Below are 26,360 nucleotides of genomic sequence, written 5' to 3'. Positions count from 1 at the left end.
ATTCAGTCTACCTTCAGGCAGAAGTCCAATGTTCTGCTGCCAGAAAAAAAGAAAAATCCACCTACTTTATAGAGCGTATTTCCTTCTTCCATCAGTTTCTGAAGAAGAATCAGGAGAATATCTGGTTTGGAGGTGGCCATTGCCCATGCTGCATTTCCTGCAAGTTAAATTTTAAGGCTCTCTGACAAAAGGTAACAGAGTTTGTTTCTGCTGTCTACCACAGCAGAAAGCCTGGTTCTACTTTGGTGTATATTCCACCTACATGGAACCAGTATTACTATTATCATCATAGTTAGGGTGTACACATTTAAAATGCATCTATGCCACCACCTGGACAGCAGCCAGGTGTTAAATGGTCCGATACATTTCACCCCTGTGAAGGAATGTACAGAAGTCACAATTAAATTCTTCTATGTAGGAACCTGTATTTGATCACACTTACTACCCAAATAATATGAAATAGTGTTCAAATGTACTAAATATTCAGTAATTGTCACATACAGTACTGCATCATGTACTTGCCTACTGGCAATACATAACTTACATTTCTTTGGCCTACTCTTTGCAAAAATACACAGTTCTATAGTTTATTAGAAGAATGTTATTTAAAACTTCCTAATCTAAATCATTAATAGTGCCAGAGTTATGTATCAGTAATAGCACAATCACCATTTTCTTGTCTTAAGGCAATATATTAAGGCAGAGAAACCACATGCAGTGACATCTCCAGACCTCACCATCAGCACACATCAAAGAAGAAGCAGAATAAAAGTCGTTGTGTTTCCTCACTTCTAAAGTGAGTCTTGTGTGTCTGCCTTTAAAGGAGATTGTTTCTCTTGGGTGGGCATCTGTAAACTAGACAGCCTGCAAAAATCTGTGTTTTATTTTGTCTGCTTTACGGAAATAACTAATTCTGGCAGAGCAGACAGCTGTCTGTCACGGTGCAGGGCAGTTCCACTAACCCAGCTTAGCTCCCTTTCTCAGCAGCATGACCACGACTGAGGTATTGCGGCAGCCAATCGCTCTGTCCAGTGGCCTCATGCCACTGTGGTCCACGTGTTCAATCATTGCTCCTTTCTCCACCAAATACTGCACCTGCAAGAAGAAATGACACATGCTTTGTAACATGGCTTTTGGTACCAAAGGCAGACCAAGGAAATATTTAAGGTACCATGTAATCTTCTTTGAAACACACTGAGCATATGCTGCTGAGGAGAGTACAGCCATCTAAAACCCACCAAAGGCAGCACAGCACAGGCAGGTTGGAGGGAAGCAGTTCTCTCCCATAACTATTACTTGCTCAAGTGCCAGCAGCAGTGATCTTGTAAGGGAAGAGGCACCAACAGTCCTGCCCATGGACAAGCCCCAGGACCCACAGCCATGGGCCTGCTCAAGGACCTCTTTACTGGCACTGCCCCTGTCCCAGCCTGGCCAGTAGCTGAGCAGACCTACTGAAGGGACCAGTCTAGGCAGGGAAATGGGAGCTGGCACCACTCCAGGACAATGACCTACAGCAAATGCAGGGACAGGAAGGAGCCTGGACACCCCTCATTCTCCAGCAGAGTCTCAGTAGCCAGTGTCACAGGCAAAAACACACACAGCGTCTGAAAACTACCAAAGCCACTACGGAACCTGAGGACTTATTTACAATTTCAAGTTAATTCAGACAAAGGCTGAATGGGACAACATGTGACAGTGAGTTACATGCCACAGCAGCACCTGAAGCAGACCTTGAGCTGCAGAAACACAGATGTGAGTGCGAGAGGCTGCGTGCGCTGTTCGGTCTAGCTCCTTGCTGACCTCTGGGATCTGTCCCCAGTGCACGCAGACCTGAGTGTGCCCTTCCTCTTCTTACACCTCTTTTTGGAGTGTTTCCTCTACAAAGGCACCAACTGACCAGGACCCTGAGAAGGGACCTCTGTGGGTTTGCAGTGTAATTCCAGGATCCTACCTATCTAGAGAATGTTTTCCTGAGCAAACATTTTCACTGCGGTCAAGATGAGAGCAGTGTAACCCTCTCGGCTACTTCCCCAAATTTCCTATTTTGGCAGGCAATATTTTTTCTAAATTCTAAGTTTTTGTAACTTTTTCTTGAATGTTATGTTTTGTTATACTTACAATATCAGCATCCCCATAGAAAGCTGCCAAGTCTAGGGGTGTTCGTCCATTTTTGTCTGTCTGATCAGTTGCTGCACCTTTCTCTACTAAATACTGAACTACTTCCTTGTGGCCTTTCAGACATGCCCAGCTCAGAGCTGTCAGTCCTTCCTTGTCCAGAGATGAAACAGTTGCACCTGTAAAATGGATATGAACTTTGTTATAAAGATACTCTGTTTAAATGGAAACAGAGATGCAATCCCTGGTGCAGCTGTAATCTGCTATTTATTTTCTACCTTCAGAAAGGAGAAATTCCACAGTGCTCAGATGTCCTTCACAAGAAGCCACCATCAGTGGTGTCCGGCCCTGCTTGTCACTTAAATTCACATCAGCCCCATGCTCCACTAGAAGTTTAGCAATCTGAAACAGAAAATATAAATTTAAAAATACATTCCTTGCACCAGTGGGGGTTTAGATTGGATATTAGGAGAATTTCTTAAAAAGTTCTGTCCAGCCCTGGCAGAGGGTCAGGAATCCCCACCTGCCTCATCCCTGAAGGGACTTAAAAGCCATGTGGGTGTAACACTTTAGGACATGGGTTATTGGTAGCCTTGGCAGTCCTGGGGAATAATTTGCCTTGATGGTCTTGGAGGGCTTTTCCAATCTTTCCAACTCAACGATTTTATCAAACTGGCAGATTGAGATTTCAGCCATAATATCATGAACTTTTAACAAAAAGTTGGTATTTATGGCAGCAACTGAGAAGTTCTATGTAGCTCAAGCCCTGACTGCAGTTCAAGGCCTTCTCCTGACAGGAGAGGCCAGCATGAGGAAGGCTTCTGAATCCAAGGTTCTCTCTCTGCACAGCAGCAGTACAAAAGATCTGAAATCACCTCTGATCTTGGTCTAGGAAATAAAGTATTTTAAACTCATGTTGTTTTTAGGTATATTATATCTACGACTGTTGTGATGCCAATGTGCTTTTTCAGTTATTTCCAGGGATACAAAGGCTTTGGAAGTGAAGCTTCTGCACACATTCCTCTGAAGCAGATGCAAACAGGTATTAGAAACTCGATAGTAATTCTCTTCCAAGCTAGAGATGGAAGGAATGAGGGACCACCTCCCCAGGACCCCAGAGCTGTGCCAGACCTGCCAGTGGCCCTGCCGGACAGCGCAGAGCAGCGGGGGCGCGCCTCTCCTGCTGGCTCTGCTCACGGCCGCCCCGTGCCCGAGGAGCAACCTGCACACCTCCAGCTTTCCTCTTCCCGCAGCAGCTGTCAGGGCTAGAGAAAGCATGTGCATCAACATCGTGGCTTATTTGGCCTTTAGACACGTATGTGAGTGTTACTGAATCCCCTTTCTTTCAGCTTTTCTGTGACACTTACTGAAAGTTGAAAAGAACAAAAAAAGAAAATACTTTCCTCATCGTGATTTTTCCCCCCTCTTCTATTTTGTTCATATTGTGTTTTAAACAGAACTTGAAATGTAAATTTCAATGTTTGTGTTGAAACCTCACCAGTCATGCCAACAAGTATTAAAAAATGAGTTAATGTGTGACTAATAAAGAATCAGCAAAGGACTTGCTCCTCCAGTTTCTAAAGCCTAGTAAGTTCCATTTTCTTCTAAGAAGTGGATCAAATTGTGAATTTCTTGTTACTCATTTTTAGCATTTTCAAACATGATCAAGCAGAATTTTTTTAAAAATTCCAATGAATGCTGAAAGTAAAGGAAAAACAAACACTGCAGGAAGTAAATTTTTGTTCTTTAGCACTTATCTTGCCCATTCGCTCCTCAGTTGATGAAACTGCACTGTGCAACAGTTATAACAACTGTTTACAGCTGTACAACTGCAAAGCAACTGTTATGGACATAAATGTTACAAGCAAAAGAGTCAAGTCTTGTTCAAAAATCCCCCTTTTAGGGAGTTCACTTCCTCCGTGACTGCAGATTCCCAGTGCAAGGATTTCAATAAAAAACACTGATAGGAAAATATTGAAAACCAAAATTAATTTAGAAACAGATGTATGGCTTTTGGAATTCACTGGATTTGCAACAAGGGTTTTGTAGACGTGTAGGAACAAAGCACATCTGCTTCTCTAGGATGTGAGAGGCCACTGACCATCATCCCAGTGCCCCACCCTCAGCTGTTTCCATGGAATGGAGATGCCACTCACGAGGCACCCCAGGGAGCTGCAGTGCAGGCATTACAGTCTGACTTAAAAACCACATTTGGCCTTTCCCAGATGGCCAAAGGCAGGCCTCTCCCTCCACTGCCTAATCAGAACCAAGGAGGCTATGGCCCAGCACTTCCTGAAAAATAATGGTATTTAAACAAAGGCTCTCAGACAGAGAATCCCATAAAATTCCACACTAAAACTTAAGCACTGTATTTCCACAATTTTTCATTTAGTTAAAAAGTCAGTAATTTACAGTAATTTTAATATAAAATAGTCCTTCAATACTTGAGATGCATAGATTCAGTAAGTTAAAACCATACTTATAAACTGCATTTCATTATTAAAACAGGTATTTTCCCTTATTTTTATTATGGAGAATTGAATTTAAAAAGAAAGATTAAAAACTCTTTATTCTTAAATTAGCTGACTAGGAAACACACAAGAAGGGAAATACCTGTTTCTCCCCACAGGGCATCAGTGTCATTGATGTCCATGTCGTGGTCTTTTTCAACTGTCAAGATGTAACGAACCACCTGCAGAAAACAGGAGCAGAGATGTGCTGAGCCCAAGAGCATCAGCTGTCACTCGTATGATACAGGGAGAAAAAGACACAAAACAAGTGAGAGTGCTTCTCCCTCAATGCATACAATCAATAGAAAACAAAATCAGTATTGCTCAAAACAAATCCAGCAGGACTTTAGGATGACTTGAAGACAAGTGAATGTTATTAAAAACAGTTTAAAAAAAGCCCAGTGCTCTTCTGTGAATTTGTTTGTTTGGCATGACTATGATTTACTGAGTTCCCATGTGGCCTATATAGAACAGAATAGTCAAAATAAACAATGGCAAAAATAAAGCCTCCCACTTCAGTGAGGAAATTCCAGATCATCTAAAACAAGAGAGCAAAATGAGAATATTTGCATACATTTTGTAAAATGGTGATAGCTAAGTTTTTCCTTCCACATTGGTTATAGCTTACCCGTTTATCTAAATTTCTTCCCAGAATGGTCTAAGCACATGTTGATAAATGGTAATTTTTAAAGCTGAAATAAGCTTTAAATTAAAATATTGTTTCCACGATATTAAGGAAATCTGTGTTTTGAAACCACTTGCTAAAAAATCATTACATGAAAACTTCTTCTCATGACTGTTTTATACAGATTTTTAATTGGGCACATGGTCACTGAGGCTGCAGTCAACAGGTGAGGGAGGAGAATCATACTAACAAAGTTTGGGATGCTACAGGAAAAAACAAAGGCAGGAAAGGAGAAAGGATCTGTCTGTTTTCAGGCTGTCTGAAAACTGTTGTATACAATGCATGGAAAATCCTAGAATTCAAAATGCTAGGACATAATTTACTAAAATTCATTAAACACACAGAGCTTCTTTCCAGCTAAGAACACAGCTTCTTAATGTCTTACAGCTTCTTAAAAATAGAGAAAGACGGACATTTTTCAGGTATGTATTTATGATTAATGTGATCTTTTTTGTTGATATTCAGGAGTTGACTGCTTTCATTTAATCAGTGGACAGCAAACAAGAACTTTCATGGGAGTAAAGGAATTATCCATATATATACCATATAATAAATTAATTGCACATAGACATTTCTAAATTTGAATCATCTAAACAACTTCAAAGATCAGACTCTTTATCTTATAGCAACTTAAAACTAGATTTAAAATAAGTAAATATTAAAACAGCTTTATTGAAGAAATTTTGTTTTATTTTGGTTCATCACTTACTACATAACTAAGTCCTCTAGCCTAGTTGATCTTCATTCAAGTGTCTTTACTTACCCATTATTTTTCTATCAAGTAACAGTTTACAATTTATTTTCCCAATGAACAGAAGACATACTTGTATTACCTAAATATCTAAAGCATTTTAAGTACTTATGTGTTTATTTTTAGTGTTCCCTCCCAAATTTCTGTCTGAAGTGACACTGAGCTGAAGTCTGTAAGCTGGCACATGCATCAAGCTAAAAACTGAAGCCTGGTGTCATTGCAAGCAATGAAAAATTGGAAGAAAAAATTCAGCCTGAAGTAGAAACATACTTGGGTGGATCAGTGATACAGAAAATTGTCACCACCACTAGAGATTTAGGACTACTTCCAAGGACAGGGAAGAGAAAGTAGACAGAAAATGACATATAAACAAACCCTGAAGAAAACTGTATTGTCAGATACTCAGCTAGAGCATTTAAACCAGCTGCTAATACATACTACAACAAATATCAGAAGTGTCAACAATTCTTTCCAAGCCTCTTCTAAAAACAGCTGCAAGCACAGCTGTACATTGTGGTGATTTCAAACAGATCTGAAAGTACCTGTATCCCAACCCACCTGGCAGTGCCCCATGCTGGCAGCTGCAGTGAGAGCTTGCTGCAGGGCCTGGCGCTTCCTCAGTGAATCCTGTTCTTGGGAGGCAGCCACCCAAACCAGGCCGAGCAAGAACTCCAGGATTGCACAGTGCCCTCTCAGTGCACTATGGACCAAAGCACACTGGCCCTTCTTGTCTGCAAGGTCAGCCTGCAGAGGGGAAAAGGGAACATCTGAGCTCCACAGATGCAGTGAAAGGCTGTGGAGAGGAGACGCTTCAGGGCACTACGAGAAAGCAGCTCTCAATCCTGACTTCCAGGACAAGGGAGAACATCTGGGGAATTACAGGCCCAACAGCCTCAGCTGAGCAGCTGGGAAGGTGATGGAAAAACTAATCCCAGAGAGCACTGCCAAACACAGGAAGGACAAGGTGAGCAGCACCAGTCAGCATGGGCTTGCTAAGGAGAGACTGTGCTTAGCCTGCTGGACAGCCAGTGGCTCTGAGGGGACCAGGGGTGGGTGAAGAGAGCTGGGCCTTGACTCTGAGGGCTCCAACGCTCTCTCACAACAGCCACTGACAAGCTGATGACAACAGGTCATGGAAGTGCAGATGAGGGGCACCCAAAACTGGCGGGACAGCTCTGCCAGAGGGTTGTGACCAGCGGCACATGCAAAATGCTTCACGGGAAATCTGGACTCACCCCTCAGGCCTATGTCTGATAATTATACACTTAAATAATCAGTAACAGCTTTTTTAGGCCTTTGTCTGACTCTTCTGGCTGCAGGCTTGGCAATGTTTGTGCACCAGCTTACCTTTGCACCTTTTCTGCACAGCAGTGACACGATGTTCATGTGGCCTGCAGCGGCTGCGTAACTAAGGGCTGCCATCCCGTTTTCTGACGTCCCATCAACAGCAGCTCCAAACTCCAGTAGAAGAGTGACCACTTCTTCATGTCCAAGATGTGACTGAACGCACAGCACTGGAGCATTATTCAGTACTTCAGTTCTATAATTCACGTTTGCTCCTGCTAAAATCAGCAGCCGACTCACCTAAAATTTAATTTAAACAAAACAATGTTTTCCTCATATTTGTCTGAATTGGAGATCTTTATCAGGTACTCATTTGTTACACCCTAATTTTGATGCAGATTTTATTGGCAGACATCAACTTTAACACATATATAGCGATATACCAGTTTAAAATCTTCTCTTAGTAAATATATGATTGTATTACTGAGAACTGCACTCCCAAGAGAAAACCTGTCTCTCCCCTGAAACTCACTACTCTCATCACAATTGCATGTGTGACTTGCTGCTACTCTGCAACTACCTCCATCAAGAGAGAAACAGACTGCATAAAAAGAAAATCTCAAAAAAAAAAATTGGCCAGAGCATGCACGTGTGTGTTTATGTACACAGATTTCCAGTCAAAAGCCTTAGTAGTTGGCTCAAATTCCAACTGACTGACTTGGATTTCGCTATCCATCATCTGGGGATTCAAATAACAATGCAAAGTTGTGCTATTTTAAATCCCATCCTCTCAGAGTCTTTTCCCCTTTTACAAGTGACACTTTCCCACAGAAGCAAAGAGCACTGCAAGGCCATGTGGGTCATCTAATCCCCAAAAATGCAGCCACACACTCACCTGTGCTGCAGAAGAAAAAAGTAAAAACCCTTCTTTCCATCAATACTATCAAGGAAAACTGATTTGAACTTTAGCAACAGCTTACAAAAGTACATGAAGGCTTGTCACAAGAGAGTTCATTTTCTGCTGAAGGGTTACACTGACCTCAGCATTCCCCTGCCCAGTGCCAGACACAGCACTGGCTGTACAGCCCTGCTGATGCTCTTACCTTCACATTGGGTGTGTAGATGTTTCTCAGAGAAGCCAGGGCTGTAGACAGTCCATCAGTACTATACCCAATCCACAAGGCTTGAAGATGACTGGAAGAAATTCCGGTCCTTTTACTGAGACCCTAACAGAAATTATATAACAGGAAATCTCTCTATAGAATTAGAAATCCTATTGTAATCTACAACTCAGTATAAAAAGAAATAAAATCTGAATCGATAGCACTACCAAATATTTTGCATAAGCTCCCAACCAATTATTCAAGCAAGTCAGAGGAGAACCTCTATGATGCATTCATATGAATAGGTCATAAAGCCTACTAAGCTGCAAGCTTTACCTTGAAAATATGAGCTTTAAGTATATGATGGCCAAGTTCCATAGTTTGTTGGCGGTTTAACTTTCCCTCCTGTCGAGAAAACATGAAAGCCAGTAGAGCATGTCCACTCCTAATAAAAGGGATTAAGAGAGAACTACTTTTATAACTGTATTTCATTAAATACACATCTTTATGCCTGTTGTAACAGTTCAACTTTGTCAGACTACTGAAACATACCAGCACATCTAAACAAAATTCTTTCCATAACAAAATAATTCAAAATGAAAACCAGCAAATTTTGAAGATTAAACGCTCCTGGTATTTATTTCTGTGCTGTCCCCTCACAGGGGGCCTGTGTCAGCTTTGAAGTGGTTTACATACTGCTCCCTTTTGCATTCTCAGAGCCAGGAACTGCAGGTATCTCAGAAAGAAGCCAATCCTTTTAGAAGCACAAGATCTGAATGCTTGTGAAATTTGAGCAAAAATGTGTATTTAGTAATTCTGCACCTACATTAGTGGTGGCCAAGGCTCTAGGAAGAAGCAAGAGCAGCACAACCCTGAGAAAACAAGGTTATCATACACTACTTGTTAATCAGACTATACACTGGAACTGGGCAATGAGCCATATGCTAGCTGGACTCTTCACCTGAGGGGGGAAGTTGTGGGAATTCTCACCCCATCTTCAGACATTCCTGAACAGACCTTTCCACAACCAGAAGCTTTACCTGGGCCCAGGCAGCTCCCACTGGGAGTTCCCAGCGTGGTGGGACCAGGGCTCCACAGGGCTGCAAGCCCCCAGCCCCACCTACACAACTGGCTCTGTTACAGCCACTTGCAAGCTCAGACAAGTCTTGGGCTGGTAATAACTTTAAATATCAGCACTATTTATTCTTTTGTAAAGCCCAAAAGCTGTAAACCCTAAGGAACATGAAAAAAAAAAAAAGAAAAGGGGAGCTGACTGAGAACACAACAAACAGTAACAGCCACTGTCTCCAACTCAACCAACTCTGGCTCCCAAAGTCACAGAAAGTGAGCTGGAACAAACTAGAACAATGCCAGCAGGATGTAATTACAGCACAAAATGTCTCAATATTTTTTACATTTAAAAAGCACAAATGATCTGTTCTTTCTATTCCTGCATTCTACATTACATACAAAAGGTGCTGCTGCACAGGATTCTAAACAATTTTGCTGTGTTAGTAACAATACAGCACTGTAATTTCTCCATGAAGGTAGCAAAGTCAGACGCAAACTTCTGATTTCCAGAGTCAATTACACACTGTAAACTTTGAATCTTAAGTCACATTACCTCTAAATATATAAAAAATTTCATTTTGGAAAAAATTAGGTGCACCTGTATTTTTAACATCACTCTTCCATCTATTGTTGCAATCAAATTAAAAAAACCTAAATTTTGGTTATTTGAACATGAATTACTGCAGTTTTAATTTACCTGGGCTCACATAAGAAGTCAGTGTTTTCACCTTCTGCTCTCCAGACAAGCCATTCCCTGAAGGAAGGGTGGCAGAACATGCGTGTTTTGTCACGTCTCTTGATCAGAAAACACGAAAGGGCTTCCATCCTCTGGCTGAAGTCTTCCCACTGTTGTTCACTGTTTATTTGTCCTGCATTAATAGCCTGGAAAATCTGGTCGTCTGTCATGGGATGCAGGGATGCCAGTGCCACATTCAATATGGGCTGAGCTCGCTCAAAAGCAGAGTTTGTCATGAACTTCATATTGCACTGCAGCAAGTACAGCTCTGACAGAGACACAGGAACAACCTTGTAGCTTGCACTTTTGATTACTAAATGACCTCTTTGGAAAAGATCCAGAGTGAGTTTCAAATAGAGATAAGATCCCAGGCTTCTCATGATCAGGTGGTTACTCACTTTCCCAATTGTAGCTGCATCAGCTTTTCCATTTAAAGACATGTTGTTTACAATTTCCTCACTGTTATTAATTCTGTACTGAATATAAGCGTTCAAATCATCGTGAATTCCTTTGTTGTCTGGAAAATTATCCAGGGATATTGCAATAAATGGCAGAGAGCTTACCACTTCCTGTGAGGGAGAGAGGGGGGAAAAATAGAAAAAAAACCAAATCAAAGACATGACAGCATTCCAGCACTGAGAACTCAACGATGCATCCCTGCTACATTTCCCTTCTGTAGTGAGTACCAGATCAAAGAGGAATTCAGTAACCCTGAGATGGTTTCGCAAATATTGCCTCCTCTTAAGAGGCAGAACAGTATTTTTACGTTTTATCATTTTTCATAGGAAGGTCTCAAATATTTCTCTGACCAAACTCAGTAACTGAAGGGGATGAGAAATGACCACTTCAAAGTCAAGTAAATGGAAAACAGTTACCAGAACTGGACCCTAAGACAGGGAAAGGGGGAGGCAAAAGGAATGATGTATCAGGCAGAAATGTTTTATTAAGAATTATCACAAATGACAAGAGAGAAAAGACTCCCCTTGTAATTTCACCTTCCAGGAGCAATGTACCAGAAAGGTGCTGTGCACACATCCCCAGACCCGTGTGCCTGAGGTACAAGTACCAAGCACAGCACAGACGTTTAAGCAGGTTCACCTGAACACACTTTCATGCTTCTGTTACACAGAATACTTTTATGTTTATTTACATAAAGATCCAAAAGACCTTCATTTAAAACAAACACTTCTGCAACTTCTAACTTAAACCAGAAACTTCTTACATAAAGTGATATATTAGAAAGGTTTAGCAAACATCTCCTGACATTCACAACACAAAAAGGAACTATTCCACTTTATGTAATTAAATGGATTTCAGAAAGCTGCACTTTCCAACTAGTGAGACGTTTTAAGCAAAGACACACTTCTCCAGTCTCCAGAGAGGGAACAGTCTCTGCTACAGAAATCCTTTTTTAAAGCCAAAAATCTAGTTGAGAAATAAACTCTTCAGCCAGTTAAACACCCTGAGTGCTAGTGGTAAGAAAGCAGAGAAGAAATAAACTCTGTACTGAAGCACAGCTGCCCCTCAACACTGCCCTCCTGAAGTACAAGGGAACAGACTCAGATTTCCCCGTTTCTTGTATTAGCAACTCTACTGACAGCTGCAATAAAGTGGTTCACAATGGAAAAGGCCTCCAATATTGTATCTGTGCACTGCAAAATAAACATGTAACGAAGGAACAAAGGAAAAAATCCAAGAGACTCTGAGCTCCTCTAAACCCTGTATTTTTCATAACAATGCAGCTGCACCCATAGAAATAATTATTTGGTCTTTGAGAGTAAGAAAAGCATTAAAAGATGTTTTTACCTGGAAATTAGTTCTTACAGTCACAATGAGCTTCAGCCAGGGAGGAAACTTATAGATTATACTTGTGATAAATGAAGAAATTGTGTCACCATAATCAGGTTTATGAAATTCAGCATCATTTAAACCATCTACCAAAATTATGTAGTCTTCCTCAGGAATCTTCTGCTCTGAAATTTGAGAATAAAAAAGGAAAGGATAAAAACACATTCTCCCTTAAAGTGACACACCTTTATCCTCAAATTCCCTATGTCAAGAAACAAAAATGTACATTCATGCACACCAGTACACCTTATGGCATTCAAGCATTATTTAGGAGATTAAAAACAACGTCAGAAGACTAAACACCGTTTTAACAGGAGTGATATATTCTGTTCATATGCAGGCAAAGCCCCCACTCTGCCACAGATCAGGAGCTGGCATGTGCTGGGAAGCAGCTGTTTTCAAGGGGAGTTTGCCTGGGTTTTATTAAATACAAAACCCACGTTGCTACATGCTTTCTTTTACACACCATACTGCAGGGAATGGCTGCAGCTGTGCCAGGGGAGGGTTAGGGTGGATATCAGGAAAGGTTCTTCCCTCAGGGTGCTGAGCACTGCCCAGGCTCCCCAGGGAATGGGCACACTCCCAGAGCTGCCAGAGCTCCAGGACCGTTTGGAAACCACTCCCAGGGATGCCCAGGGTGGGATTGTTGGGGTGTCTGTCCAGGGACAGGAGCCAGATTGATGATCCTGGAGAGTCTTCTTCAGCTTAGGAGATTTTGTGATTGTTGGAAAACTGCCACATCGATTTTAAAAGCAAGCAAAATCTACATCCACTTTGCAGATATTTAGGCTCAAAAAATTATAAAGTATGTGACAAAACTCAAATGCATCTTAAAATAAAATCCTTTAATGTGAATGTGCCAGCCTTAACTTCAAGCTAATAGCTTGTCTTCCCGTTTTCCAGCAAAAAAGTAAATATAAAGTTTCTATGACCTTTAATAAGTTTCACAGAATTTTAATTTAAACACGAATCAACTGTTTAAACCCCATCTATTATTGTTACAAACAACTAGCACAATTAAGAAATTCCCTTGTCCACGAATGTTCTGCTTTATTTTTAATATTTTTTTCCACTCTTTATGCAGTTTAGATTCCATTTCCAAGTCACCTCCCGCTTAACGTACCTCTCCTGAGGTTTGAGAGTGGTTCCAACACTCCCCTTTTAAAAGCTGCTGCTGGATCCTGGACACAAGACCTGAGGCTCAGCATGCTCTGCAGGTGAGGCTCTCTGATGAGGAGATCTCTGTATGCTGTTAGCTGATGTGAGCGGCAGAGCAAAGCGGCCACGCTGTGCACGAACTCGGGGACCAGACACGTGTACGTGTTATCAGCCTGGCAGTAATGATAAGCAACGACCTGCAGAATTACAAAAAAAAACCATTACTCCTTCAGAATTCTGGCTGGTTACTGGTTAGTGCAGTTATGATAAAGTGTTATTAACTTTCTCTCTCAACTACAAAATCCTTTTCAGTGTTAGATCCCAAGCTGTAACAGTCTCTGATAGTCTGGGTCAAACACAAGGAGGAAGGCAATGAAATAGGTTTTTGACCTTGCAGGGCATGCAGAGAGGAAAAGAAATCAAAGTGCCAGATTCTGGCATGAAAACACAATTTGAGTTCATGGTATTTGGATACAGTGGGTAAGCAGCTGATTAACTGAGCACGAAAGTAACCTGGAGGTCTGACTAGGTAACCTCGTAGCTGTAATTTAACACACCATGTCCCACACTGTAACAACCTAAGGACTAATTTGATCATCAGGCAAAAGGAAATGACAGACAGCTATTAAAGACATGCTTACATAAGCAAATGGAGAAATACAACAACTGGCTTTATTCTGAGTATTTCAAAGCTGTGTATTACTTAAAAATAAACCAGGAGATAACCCATATTTCTTTGGGGTAAAAAAACCCAAAACAGATTGCAAGGAAAACATAGTGTTCACAGAAAATAAAAAGCCTGCACTTCAGTAGTTTTCATAACACTGCTTCAAACGAATATGTATCACTTTAAAGACTGCAAATGTTAAAGATCTCATGTTTCCCCTACAATTATTCATATAAAATATGCAATTCAGACATTCAGTAATTTTACTACTTAGGCAAAAAATAAAATGCCTAACATAATAATCTAATACAAAAATTACTTCAGGCTTTCAGAGGATGGAAAATAAAACTACATTCTGACTCAACCTGTATCATAGCATATAGATGGGCTATACAAGAACCAAACATTTTATCTTCCCTGCCTCCCCCTGCCCTGCATTTTGCTTTTCAAAGGTACACTGAGCAGCTACCTGTAGAAAACATACAGCCCCTTTGGCAAGGAAAGGATCCCAACCTCCCACACCCACACAAAATCGATGAGCAATTGTAAAGGGAACTCTTTGTAAGACCAGGGTTCAGGTGATGGCCTGACCAGTGCAAGGGGCAGGCAGCTGATTTCTCCAGCCAGAAGAGGCACCGTGCAGAGGTGCCGCGGTGCTGCCCCTCTCCCAGAACTGCCCGCCGCCTCCCGGGGGCTCTGCAAAGCAAACTGATCCCGGCTGGAGGGTTCTAACACACTGAACATCTCTCAGGAAGTGACAACTCACCTTTGAAGCAAGGCGTCTCACAGAATCCCCTGTCTGGGTTTTGTATTCAGGAGCACCAGAACAAGTCAGAGCCTTCATGGTGTTGGTGTCACCTGACGGAGGAGGGGGACACGGGGGTACCTGGCTGAGGGGAATCTCCTGGCAGGAGTCACCACCTGCTTGTAAAAGGCAACAAATACAAGAGAAAGCAAATTTGCTGATAGGAGACTGGTTTCTAGGAAAACACCACAGATTACCTTACTGCTAGAGTAAAAATGGAAACTGAGCAATACCATTACTCAAGAAGCCTGCAACTAGCCTGATAAATACAGGCACGCAAAACAACTCAACTGACTGTTATATCAAAACTACAGAATTACTGAAAGCAAAACCACGCTGATGTGAAGACTTTCCTTCAGAAAACTACACATACAATGACTCATTTAAACTAGTAGTTACTATATGACTGAACTCTTTGGAAATTTATCATTGTTATTATTAGTAATAATAACATTTGAAGTGTCAGGCAGGGAAACAGCAGTAATGACAGTCTCACCATCCTTCCAGTTAATGTAGGCATTGGACTGGTCTGGTGACAGGATGCTACATATCCCAGCAGAAGACAGAAGGGGTTTCTCTACAGCTTTATTCTCACCTATACAAAAATTCTATGGAAAGCATACACAGTGGGTACACAGCAGGACAAACACTCACTGCTCCCTTTCCAAACTTGTGAGAGACAAAGCTTGCTGCAGTCACATCCTCAGAGCTTGGGGTACACACTGTCTGACAAGAAGAAGAGACCCTGCACGCTGCCTGTGTTATACCACCTCTCTGATGGGCTGAGCCCACATTATGTCACTTTGAAGGTATTTGTCACAACACAAAATTTAACCCCTTCCTTTGCTCACTGGAAGAAAAAAGTGTTTGCGAAAGACTTGATGAGGCCTGACTACCTTAAGCCAAAAACATGTGACTCCTGAAGTCAGCACATTAGCCCAGACCATTACCCAGAAAAAGAACATACTTTTAGGAGATGAACTCGGGCTGTTGGAGGCTATTTGTCTCATGCGACTCCCATGGCAGCTGAGTGCCACCAGCCGTGAAATGACTGCAGTCTTCCCAAATCCCACATTTCCAGTAATGACTGCTCCCCTGCTCTCTGCTGGGTCAGGATTCTGCAGTTTTTCTTCAATGGTGTGAAACAGCCATTCTCTTCCAACAAACACCGAGTCTGTGGTTATGCTTGGCACCTCAAACAACAGCGGCTTCAGCAAAATGTCCTGAGGCTTATAGGGGATGAAACGAGCTGAAAAGATGTGTCAGGGAGGAAAGTTTACCAGAAGAAACTTGACATGCAATCAAACAGCATGGTTTCAGAAGGTCATAGAAGCTTTGTTACTATCAGTCATAATCAGACATTCTAGTGCTTCCACCAGGAAAGCAATAAAATCTGATTGCCTCAGTTCAGGTCATCTCCATAATTTTTGCATTAATTAAATTGTAGAGGAAAGAAGCTACAGGTACAATCTACTTTTTTACCACTGAACTCAAGTTAGTAAGTTGTAGAATCCAAAAAGTTTTCTTAATAATGCATTAATAATTCTACGAACAGGGAAGGACCATTTTTCAGTTTTGAGTGAACTATGTGCTGAGCATCACAGTGTTAGGTCTTCAAAACTGTAAGGACATTTACAGAGAAACAGAAAAAGGTACAGAGAATAACATAATTTTTCTGTATTAAAAAAAACTCCTTAAAGTAATAAAAAAAAAAAAATTACTACCTTGTTTTTCTGTACTTTTCAAGTCACAGGATCAGTAGTTACACCTTTGATTACTTTGATTACTTTGATATATACATCTGGGAAACATTTGATGACTTAGGAAAGAATTTGTGTTTGATTGCATAAAATACATTAAAATTTACAGAAATAATAATATTCACCAATAATATGCTCTAAAGATTCATTAGCCAAATGTAATGTTACACAACCTCTGTTTCAGCATTAATCTGTGACTGTGAAAAGCCAGAAATGGAAAAGGGCAGCATAGTATCTACATACGACCCTCAGTGTGACTCCTGACGACAGCACATTAAGGCACACCATTACCCAGAAAAAGAACATCTCAAGATCAGTTTTACTAGGAGTTCACTTAAATTTTTCTGCCTTTAATTGTTATCGGTTGTAACGGATGCACACACATTCCATCTCTAAACCATAGCATTGTGCAGGAAAAAGTGTAAGCAAGTATCTTGTTGGCAGACATGCAGAGTGACTTGTCAGGAGCACTCCACAATAACACTGTAGGACAGGGCTGGTCACAAAGCTCGCAGCCCAGCCATGCTCCAAACTGCTGAAGGAATGTGTGACTGTGCCAGACAGATGCACAAATAAATAAATATCTCTGCCTTTACCTTCCTGCTGCACTCTTCCGCCAGCGGTGTTGTGCCAAGGTAAGCGAATTGAAGTTCGTAAAGGAGTATTTCTTTGTCCATCCAAATAACTCAAATCTTCCAATTTGGTTGAACTTGTTGCTAAAGTATTAAAGAACTGAAGCTTATTATTCTCTCAACACAAGTTACAAATAATGTTATTATTTATTACAGTCCTTAATCTGCCTGTTACTTACAGAGAAGGATTTCTAGACAATGGCAACAAAGTCATTCACGTTGCAACATTTGCAAAAGGCGTTTCAACCAAGCTGACTAAAGATTTTGTTGAGTTTTCCCTGTTTAAATGGCCCTTAGATCTCCCATTGAGAGAGTTCTCCTTTTTACTGTAGAAACAACCACACCAGCAAGGTCAGAAGTGTTCTGACCAGGTTCAGGTATTACCTGCTAATACACTACCTGTCACCAGGCAGTGTCCCGGAATAACTGATGGACTTCTGAAGGGTTTCAAAGTCCTGACCTAATCAATACCTACCAAAAACCATGGTAAGAGCCTTCTGGATCACAGTTTTAAACAAATGAGGTAATGCTCATCTATTCAGTTCAAAACACAGGCTTTTTTCTTTTTATTCTATAGAGATACTTTCATACTAACAACAGAAAGATTCAAAAGAAATGTGCTATCATTAAGAACACCCTTGGGTTTTGACCTCAGGACTTTACCTGCAACGGAGTTTGGACGAGGCATTATTAGAGAGGCAGAACTCTGAGGGTAAGGAAGGGGACCCTCTCCCGTTGATACTTCTTTTGGCAAATTCTCAGAAGAGCCAATGGCTTCCTCTTCTGCAACTGGTGAACAATTATCTGTTCTTCGATCACGGCTGATGCCTTGGTGTTTTCCAGCTCTGAGACTCCCATCCTTACTCCATTCTAAGCTAGATCCACTACGATCATCGTTCTCTGATGAACTTGTTATAGTGGCTGAAAAAGAGGGAAAAAGCCCAAGTAAAGTCAGAGGAATTTGGCACATACATAAGAATTTCCATTCTCAAATGGCATTGTGAAACATAAACGACTAAAATTCCATGTTGTTCAGAAGTCCATCTCACTGAAAATACATGATCACGTCATGATGACAATCAGCCTGTACCCATTTACCTAGCAAACCAACCTTGACAGAAACCTTCCTGCAAGTAAGCTATTTACTGTTCCTTTCTTAAGCACCTACTACATTTCACTGTCAGAAAGAGCAAACAGGAGCAGATGCATGATGAATCAGAACCAGTAGAGTATATTAATAAAATTTCAGATTATATTAAACATATTGATTTATGTTTTTAAAGAGTGCTGAAGTATAAACAGGAGGTCAAATAAAGGCCTGGGGGGAAAGGGGGCACTTTCTGCTATGAAAATTTCATATGCTAGGCAATAAGGAACACAGATCTAGAGAGACCCTCAGCTAAAAGGCAGCTAAGACCACTGAGGTGTTTTTGGATGCTGTGGTACAGAGCAGCAGTTTCTGCTGCTGCAGTGACTCCATGGATGAGAGACAACACCAACTGCATTATCCAGTGGGATCCAAATGCTCCAGTTTGGTAGCTGAGGGTTATCAGTGTGTCTGTACTTGTCTGAGATTGTATTTAATCAAGGCCTCCTACAATAACGTGAAGACTTTATATTCCTGAAGACCTACTTGAGTAATGTTTAATAAAACTATGCTAACCTCCTTGCCTAATTAGGAACACTTTGCAGATATGTACTTTTTTGTACAACTAATACTGAAACCACTCTGTTTAAAATTTTTTCAACTACTTACATTAAACTCTCACAAAATAACTGAACAACAAATATTTATTGAAGGTTAAGTCAACACTCAATGCATTTTGAACACTTTAATGCAACAGAGGAAAACACGAAATAGGATGAAAGGGCATCAGGATAAAAAAAAAAAAAAAAAAAAAAAAAAATCAATACCAGTTCAAACTATAATATCTGTGTGAATTCTGGGTCCTTCCCAGGCTACCAATTTAAGAGTTAAAGCCATATTTGTGGCTATTCTACACTCAGCTGGCCCATTCTTTAATGAAAACATTCTGGCATACTGGACTGCTAACAAAACACAACTACAGGGGTGGCTCCTGCATCGCTGAGCCTGGTGCAGTCAAAGAAGGACCAAGTTTCCTTCCACACCAGCTGCACTGAAGCTTCAGCCATGCAGGATGGTGAGGTACTTGTACAACTCCGTTCCTCCAGCTTACACTCACGTTCATAAGAAAGAGAAGACTGGATACTTCAATTCAACAGCTCATATTCTAAGAAATACCAATAATATGACATACAATTTAGAGGTGGTAGAAGAAAAAAACCCAACTTTCCAGGCACCCCATTAATCTTTGCACACACTTAGACTGTACTTCCATATGACAAATTTATTTTATTTTTATTGTTGTATCAAAAAAATCTGGCTCCTCCTGAAGTACGAAATCTTTAAAACCTTGATTCCTCTTGGAGTGAAGTGCAAACCACTCCAGCAAACCTGGCTGCTCAAGATTTCCATCCTGACACAGCAGCAAGGATCCAGCAAAGCTTTTATTCTGGCCAGCAGCCCAATCTTTTCTCCTGCTTAGCTCCCTGCTGAAGTTTAAAACTTGCCTTTACTGCAGCTACATCAACCTCAACAGAAGCAAAGAAGAATTCAGCTACAGCAGTAAAACACTGGAAAACTAAAGGAAACCTGAACTGTAAGCAAAAAAGAGCAAAAGGGAGAAAAGACGGATTTCCCATCAGTCTGCTGGTCTGGAAAACATTGTGGGAGTAGAAATACAAAGGAGGCCCACATAAACAGCACGAAGGAGCAAGATATTTTCATGGCTGGATGATCTCTCTCAAAGACATTAGAAAACATATACTTGCTAAACATAATTTAAAATGCACATGTACTAATATCAAATTTGAAGGCACAGACATACTTGTATATAAAAACCAAAAGCACAGGTCACTTATCAGAAAGGAGCCTCTTCTTTCCCTCCTCGGTTTCATGCCTTTATAGATGTAAGGGGTGCTGCCATGGGTAGCCAAGAGACTGGGGCTGTTCAAATTGCTCTGGAATTTGATGCATGAACAGCAGCTCTGCAGAGGAGCAGTGGATGATGTCCACGCGGTCCCGCAGCCATGAGCCACAGGTACTTGACTGAAGGAGCCACCAGGAAGTTCCCCCTGGTGAACTTCCACTCATTCTTCCTTTTCACTAGTTCAGTACGTAAAACTTTTATCACTGTTCTAAAATATTTTCTCTAAAACACTGGTACTTACAAGGTTATATAGTAATGATGTTGTCATGCCAGTACACTATTTTAAACAATCATGAGGCCATTCTGACCTTTTTTACAGCATGGACATACTCTTGGACTATTTCAAGCTTGTCAAGCATGGCTAGTATGTTCATATCAGTATCTACATTTGTGCTCTTTTTCCAAAAGCAACAATTCTGATATATCCTTTCCTTTACACCAAGATGTTCATGCTATCTCAAAACTGGATCGAATATGAAGTTGATCAAGTATCAATCTGACATGGAATGAGTACACAAAATCACTTTCTTACAACTGAAACACTTAAGTTTTATAAAGGAGTCTCTTGACCCATGACAAACAATGTCTCTTAGGGTAATCGATCAGTAAAAATTATTTTTACTCAGCTGGTTGGTACAAGGAGCTGGTAACAGCTGGGCTGTGAGGGTGGGTGCCTCCAATGGTCATGGACTCTCTACACAAGATGCATATATATCCTCAATTCAGCAATCTTTCAACAGAGGATCACACCATTTCATCTCTTCCACAATGTCCCATATTAGCTTCATTTTCATGCCAATTACTCAAAAGTCTGCACTTTTTTTAGACAGTTTAATTTAAGCTATTCTCATAAAAAATCACATCAATTATTGTTTCCTCATCTGGAAATTAAATCAACTTCAAGCCCTGCTGTGCTTCACCATTATGAAAAGCACTGTTAAGACCTCTAGAATGGAAAAGAAAAAAGGCGTAAGAAAACAAGAAATGGAGAAAAAACAAAGGAAAGCAATTATTTCAAAGGAAAAGTGGAGAAATTAGAACTGCACCAGGAAAACAAAAGAAGAGAAATGCACATACATAAGAGCAGCTGTTGTAGCCAAGAACAGGATTTCAATCTTTCAAAATGGGATCCATAGACAGTGCAAAACCAAACACGGTGACACAAAGGTCAGGATTGTGCTCAGGTTTGCACAATTAAGAGGAAAGTAATTTCTCCCAGGCGCTGATGAAAACGCTCACCTATAATGCCGCTGTCCTTGCTCTCCAGGGTGGAGCTGGGGGTGCTGATGGTGCCGCAGGGACTGCCCTTGCTGGCTGCTGCTTTGCCAGCACAGCTGTTGAGGGTGGAGCAGGGGCTGTCGGTGCTGGGCGACGTCGTGCTGCTGGTGAGGGTGGAGCAGGGACTCACTCCTTGGCTGGCGACCGCACACTGCCAGGGAAGAGCAAGAAACGCTCACTGCACAGCGGGCAGGACCCTGCTGGGCTGAGAACTACACACCTCGAGCTGAGGTGGAACAAGAGCAAAGCAAAGAGCCCATTTCTCAAGTAAAGACTTCAAGAAGTGAAAGCTTTGTCTAGACTGGGAACCTTAATCCTTCATATTACTCTTAAAGTGACCACTGAATTAAAAAGGGAATTTCACAGTTCAGTGAAAAAGCTGTAGTGAGGCAGATCTCTTCTCTATTTAACACTTTACTGGATACCCCTCCCCTCCACCTCTTGTATTTATTCTTTGAGTTGAAAAACTGCAGTCTTATTAATTTTTCACTGAAAATTTGGGAGAAAACCCAAACTGCTGCACTAAGATTTAGGAGGGCTGGAACTAAAAGTGGAGAGAGCAAGGGGGAGGAGCAGAGGTTGGTAGTTACTGTGAAGTTTTAGTTACCAGGTGAGTTTCATGTGGATAGTAGCTGCCTGCTTCTCTCCAACCCCTCTACCCCAAATGACAGAGAAGGACTGTCTGATTGAAGTGAACTTCTCAAGAAGAAATAAACACACCCTTCTCCCCAAGCATGCTCCCATTTTAACAAAATGCTGCCCTTCTCCATTCTTGGCAAAAATTTCCTCCTAAATACTAAAAGCAGAGAGAATTCTAGAAGCTATTCACATTCACAGTAGGTTAGATTTAACCTCCAGAAATGATGAGAAATCTATTCATTTTGTGTGATTTGAAATTGTGAATTGATCTTGAATTCCTGAAAACAAACACTTGTTAAAATGAAAGTCCAATTCTACTACTTTATTTCTATTAAAATGGATGGTATTTCCATAGATATCAAGTAACTGCAACTAGCAGATAGACAAAGTAAGATTAGTCCTCTCTGAAACAGGATGAACATTAAAAGATTATATTCCATTTTCCTACCATAACTTCGCTTTTCTCTTCCATGTGAGCAGAAGCTGGGATCCCTTCTCCCAGTAAAAACCCCAATCTTGTCATCAATTCTTGTGCTGCTGGAGAACAGCTTGAGTCTTTGTCAGGCTTTGCTTTGGATTGGGAGGAAAAAAAATTGAAGGTTAGAGTCTTTTATTTGGGAACTGCTAAAAGACGTAGAAAAAGTCCAACCAAATTGTCCATAAGACTTTTAATTGCAGGTGGGTCTTGGATCCTCTGCATAATTGCACAAATCCAGGGGAGGAAAAACCCACCTGCCAGTCAAACCAGAAATGTTTAAGTGCAATGAGTTCATCACTGGACTGATTACTGACATAACACAACAATTCTCCTAAGAGCAGCATTAAGCTCAATGCTATCAAAGCTTCGTGGCAAGCTGAAATTCTATTTCTGTCATGTAAAAATGTGAAGAGTAGAGGTTAATAACATAGATGTTTTGTAATCTCACAGTTAACACCAGAACTAGTACCATACATTTTTTGTTTTGCTTGCTATGCAAAAGATGTGACACCAGTTCTAAAAGTCCCAGCTCTTCTGGCGCAAAGATATGCAATTTTATCAATACAGTGCTTTGAAATGTCTTCTAGCATCCAACAGATAAAACAAGACAAAACTCAAAATGAGGAAACCTGCAACAAAAGCAGTCAAGCACAGCACCCTCAGATTAGGGGACGAAGACTACATACTCTCCCAGCTGGACCAGAACTTTAATGCCAGCACTAGAAGATGGCTGTGAAGACGAAGGCACAAGAGCAACCAGGCTAACTATACTATATCAAGTAGATGGTGAAAACAATTTCAAATAGTTCTATTTCTGCTACTAAGCACCTGTATTTTAGAAAGACAGACTGTTTAGAAAGAAAACACTGCCTTTTTAAATGGTAGTTTCCCTTAAAATTGAAACAAAAGGAAGACAAAAGAATTTTCACCTGGAACACCATCAGTTATATCCATTGAGCTTAATGAGGTTAGTTAAACTCAAAAATTAACCTAAAATTATATTATATATACTGACATATGTCATGACACTCACTGTAAAAGCCACACTCTGTCAGGTACTAGTCAGATTTTAACCAAACTTTCCAAGAATGCCAATTAACTCTAGGGAGGTGTCTGCTCCCAGCTTTACCAGCACAGGAGTTAACTGTTACAGCCTTAATCAGCAAACTTTTATAAAATTTCTAAAATGAAGCACTGAAAGGAACGCAAAGCTACACATTTGAGTCAATTTATAATAAAAAACAAGTTCAGAAAAACAGCAAAGGCCTTTGCTCTATGTGGCAGTCAAGACACTGGGACATCACTTTGCCTGCAGGGCACGACCAGCCCCAGGAACTGAGACAGCTCTACGGACAGGGCAGGAGTAACGGCAAGCAGCTCCTCCTGCAAAGGCCTGCCCCCAGCACAGAACGGGTATCTCACCCCACAGCACGCGGAGCACGGCCGGACAGACAGACACTCAGCAAGCAGACAGACAGACACTCGCCGGGCAGACAGACAGCAAGCAGACAGACAGGCACTCGCCGGGCGGACAGACAGCGAGCAGACAGACAGACACTCGCCGGGCAGACAGACAGCAAGCAGACAGACAGGCACTCGCCGGGCGGACAGACAGCGAGCAGACAGACAGACACTCGCCGGGCAGACAGACAGCAAGCAGACAGACAGGCACTCGCCGGGCGGACAGACAGCGAGCAGACAGACAGACACTCGCCGGGCAGACAGACAGCAAGCAGACAGACAGGCACTCGCCGGGCGGACAGACAGCGAGCAGACAGACAGACACTCGCCGGGCAGACAGACAGCAAGCAGACAGACAGGCACTCGCCGGGCGGACAGACAGCGAGCAGACAGACAGACACTCGCCGGGCAGACAGACAGCAAGCAGACAGACAGGCACTCGCCGGGCGGACAGACAGCGAGCAGACAGACAGACACTCGCCGGGCAGACAGACAGCAAGCAGACAGACAGGCACTCGCCGGGCGGACAGACAGCGAGCAGACAGACAGACACTCGCCGGGCAGACAGACAGCAAGCAGACAGACAGGCACTCGCCGGGCGGACAGACAGCGAGCAGACAGACAGACACTCGCCGGGCAGACAGACAGCAAGCAGACAGACAGGCACTCGCCGGGCGGACAGACAGCGAGCAGACAGACAGACACTCGCCGGGCAGACAGACAGCAAGCAGACAGACAGGCACTCGCCGGGCGGACAGACAGCGAGCAGACAGACAGACACTCGCCGGGCAGACAGACAGCAAGCAGACAGACAGGCACTCGCCGGGCGGACAGACAGCGAGCAGACAGACAGACACTCGCCGGGCAGACAGACAGCAAGCAGACAGACAGGCACTCGCCGGGCGGACAGACAGCGAGCAGACAGACAGACACTCGCCGGGCAGACAGACAGCAAGCAGACAGACAGGCACTCGCCGGGCGGACAGACAGCGAGCAGACAGACAGACACTCGCCGGGCAGACAGACAGCAAGCAGACAGACAGGCACTCGCCGGGCGGACAGACAGCGAGCAGACAGACAGACGCTCGCCGGGCGGACAGACAGACACTCGCCGGGCGGACGCTCACCACTGGCGCTGGGCTCTCCCGGCTCCGGCCTCCTCTGCAGCGCCAGGGCTGCCTCACCTGGCACCCTGGGGCTCTCCACATACTTGGGCTTCCTGACCGGCCCTGCAGTGGGAACAAAGGGAGCACACTGAACTGCTTCCACACGGACCACAAGGCTCCTGTGTCCTGTATCTACTCTCTACCACGTAAAAAAAAGCAGAGAAATTGCTTCTTATACACACAGCTGTTATCACAAAGATCAGCGAGCTGCTGCACTTCCACTCTTGTGAGGAACACATGCTCCAGGCCTTCCAGAGCACAAAGGCTGCTAGAAAACAAACCCATTGTATGGGCTGTGTAAGCTGCATACTCCATGTAACCCCAGTAGCTGGTCTCCCTACTCTTCTCGTACTGATGTGTAACTCAGGACTACATCTCTGCTCTCAAGCATGGCTCCTCCTGCTCTGCACTTCCCACACGAACAGCAAAACCCCTTCAGGGAGCACTGCAGAGGGACTGTGGGTCTGATGCCAACTCTCCCACACTGCCCCTCATAAAGAGACTTTCCCCTTCCTCAGTTCAGGTCTTCAAGAAGCATCCTTCTCCTTGGTTCAGAGTTCAAGGGCACACCAAAGCTCTCTCACACTTTGTATATTAAACCCCACCCTATATTTAGGCTGTGGCACTTCAGCCACATTGAGCACCTCATCTTTCCTTTTGGCAGCAGCCTCAGATACTACATTAAATCTCTAAAAACGACATTGATTTCTTTTGTCTGAGCACTTTAAGACTCATAACTGCTTTTAAAGAAAAGCTGCATCTCTCCTCTGTGGCCTCAGGCTCCCAGGGTCACACTGCCACAGAGCTGAGATGGCCTGGCCACCCCATCACAGGGTAACACACATCACCTGCCCAGAACAATCTGGCTGGACCCATCTGCTCTTTCAGATTTCCACCTAGAAGTGCAACATGGGAACATGATGACAACCTGATTTCTTAGCTAAGAAATACTGGTGAGGAAGCGTCAGTCCTATATGAACACTTATCTATATCTCTTAGTAGAGATTCTTGAGTCAATTGAACAGCTCGGCACCAACACCAGAGGGGGCTCTTCCAACGCTGCTGTCAAAAATAAGGGGCATTGGCCCTGGTGAAAGCAGCTAAAAATGCATTCCTTTGAAACAAAATCACATTCTTTAAGGAGACAATAGTCCACACCTGTCATCTGTAAGCAAAAGTATAATCAAACATATTAAAGTTGG

General features: G+C 42.4%; 1 protein-coding gene across 5 annotated transcripts in view; it reads right to left on the bottom strand.

Moving 5' to 3' along the window:
- The window catches only part of TANC1 (tetratricopeptide repeat, ankyrin repeat and coiled-coil containing 1), a 61,921-nt gene that overhangs the window by 4,606 nt on the left and 30,955 nt on the right, over positions 1 to 26,360 (bottom strand). For 4 of the 5 annotated variants that reach the window (XM_041403427.1, XM_041403446.1, XM_041403420.1 and 1 more), the window contains 20 exons: positions 25,120 to 25,221; positions 22,502 to 22,623; positions 21,376 to 21,565; positions 17,789 to 18,046; positions 17,090 to 17,209; positions 15,701 to 15,982; positions 14,695 to 14,852; positions 13,227 to 13,458; positions 12,062 to 12,228; positions 10,217 to 10,824; positions 8,785 to 8,893; positions 8,449 to 8,571; positions 7,409 to 7,645; positions 6,620 to 6,805; positions 4,729 to 4,807; positions 3,247 to 3,380; positions 2,394 to 2,517; positions 2,119 to 2,294; positions 963 to 1,095; positions 66 to 157 (listed from right to left, as the gene is read on the bottom strand). In XM_041403427.1, the coding sequence (XP_041259361.1) occupies positions 66 to 157; positions 963 to 1,095; positions 2,119 to 2,294; positions 2,394 to 2,517; positions 3,247 to 3,380; positions 4,729 to 4,807; positions 6,620 to 6,805; positions 7,409 to 7,645; positions 8,449 to 8,571; positions 8,785 to 8,893; positions 10,217 to 10,824; positions 12,062 to 12,228; positions 13,227 to 13,458; positions 14,695 to 14,852; positions 15,701 to 15,982; positions 17,090 to 17,209; positions 17,789 to 18,046; positions 21,376 to 21,565; positions 22,502 to 22,623; positions 25,120 to 25,221 (3,632 nt within the window). The remainder of the gene's footprint in view (positions 1 to 65; positions 158 to 962; positions 1,096 to 2,118; positions 2,295 to 2,393; positions 2,518 to 3,246; positions 3,381 to 4,728; positions 4,808 to 6,619; positions 6,806 to 7,408; positions 7,646 to 8,448; positions 8,572 to 8,784; positions 8,894 to 10,216; positions 10,825 to 12,061; positions 12,229 to 13,226; positions 13,459 to 14,694; positions 14,853 to 15,700; positions 15,983 to 17,089; positions 17,210 to 17,788; positions 18,047 to 21,375; positions 21,566 to 22,501; positions 22,624 to 25,119; positions 25,222 to 26,360) is intronic. The other variant, XM_041403436.1, reaches the window with a different exon arrangement.

Source organism: Onychostruthus taczanowskii, unplaced genomic scaffold, assembly GCF_017590055.1.
Source record: "Onychostruthus taczanowskii isolate IOZ18803 unplaced genomic scaffold, ASM1759005v1 scaffold10, whole genome shotgun sequence".
Classification (NCBI taxonomy): domain Eukaryota; kingdom Metazoa; phylum Chordata; class Aves; order Passeriformes; family Passeridae; genus Onychostruthus; species Onychostruthus taczanowskii.
The sequence above is the reverse complement of the archived record's forward strand: the minus strand, read 5'-3'. Positions and strand labels throughout refer to the sequence as shown.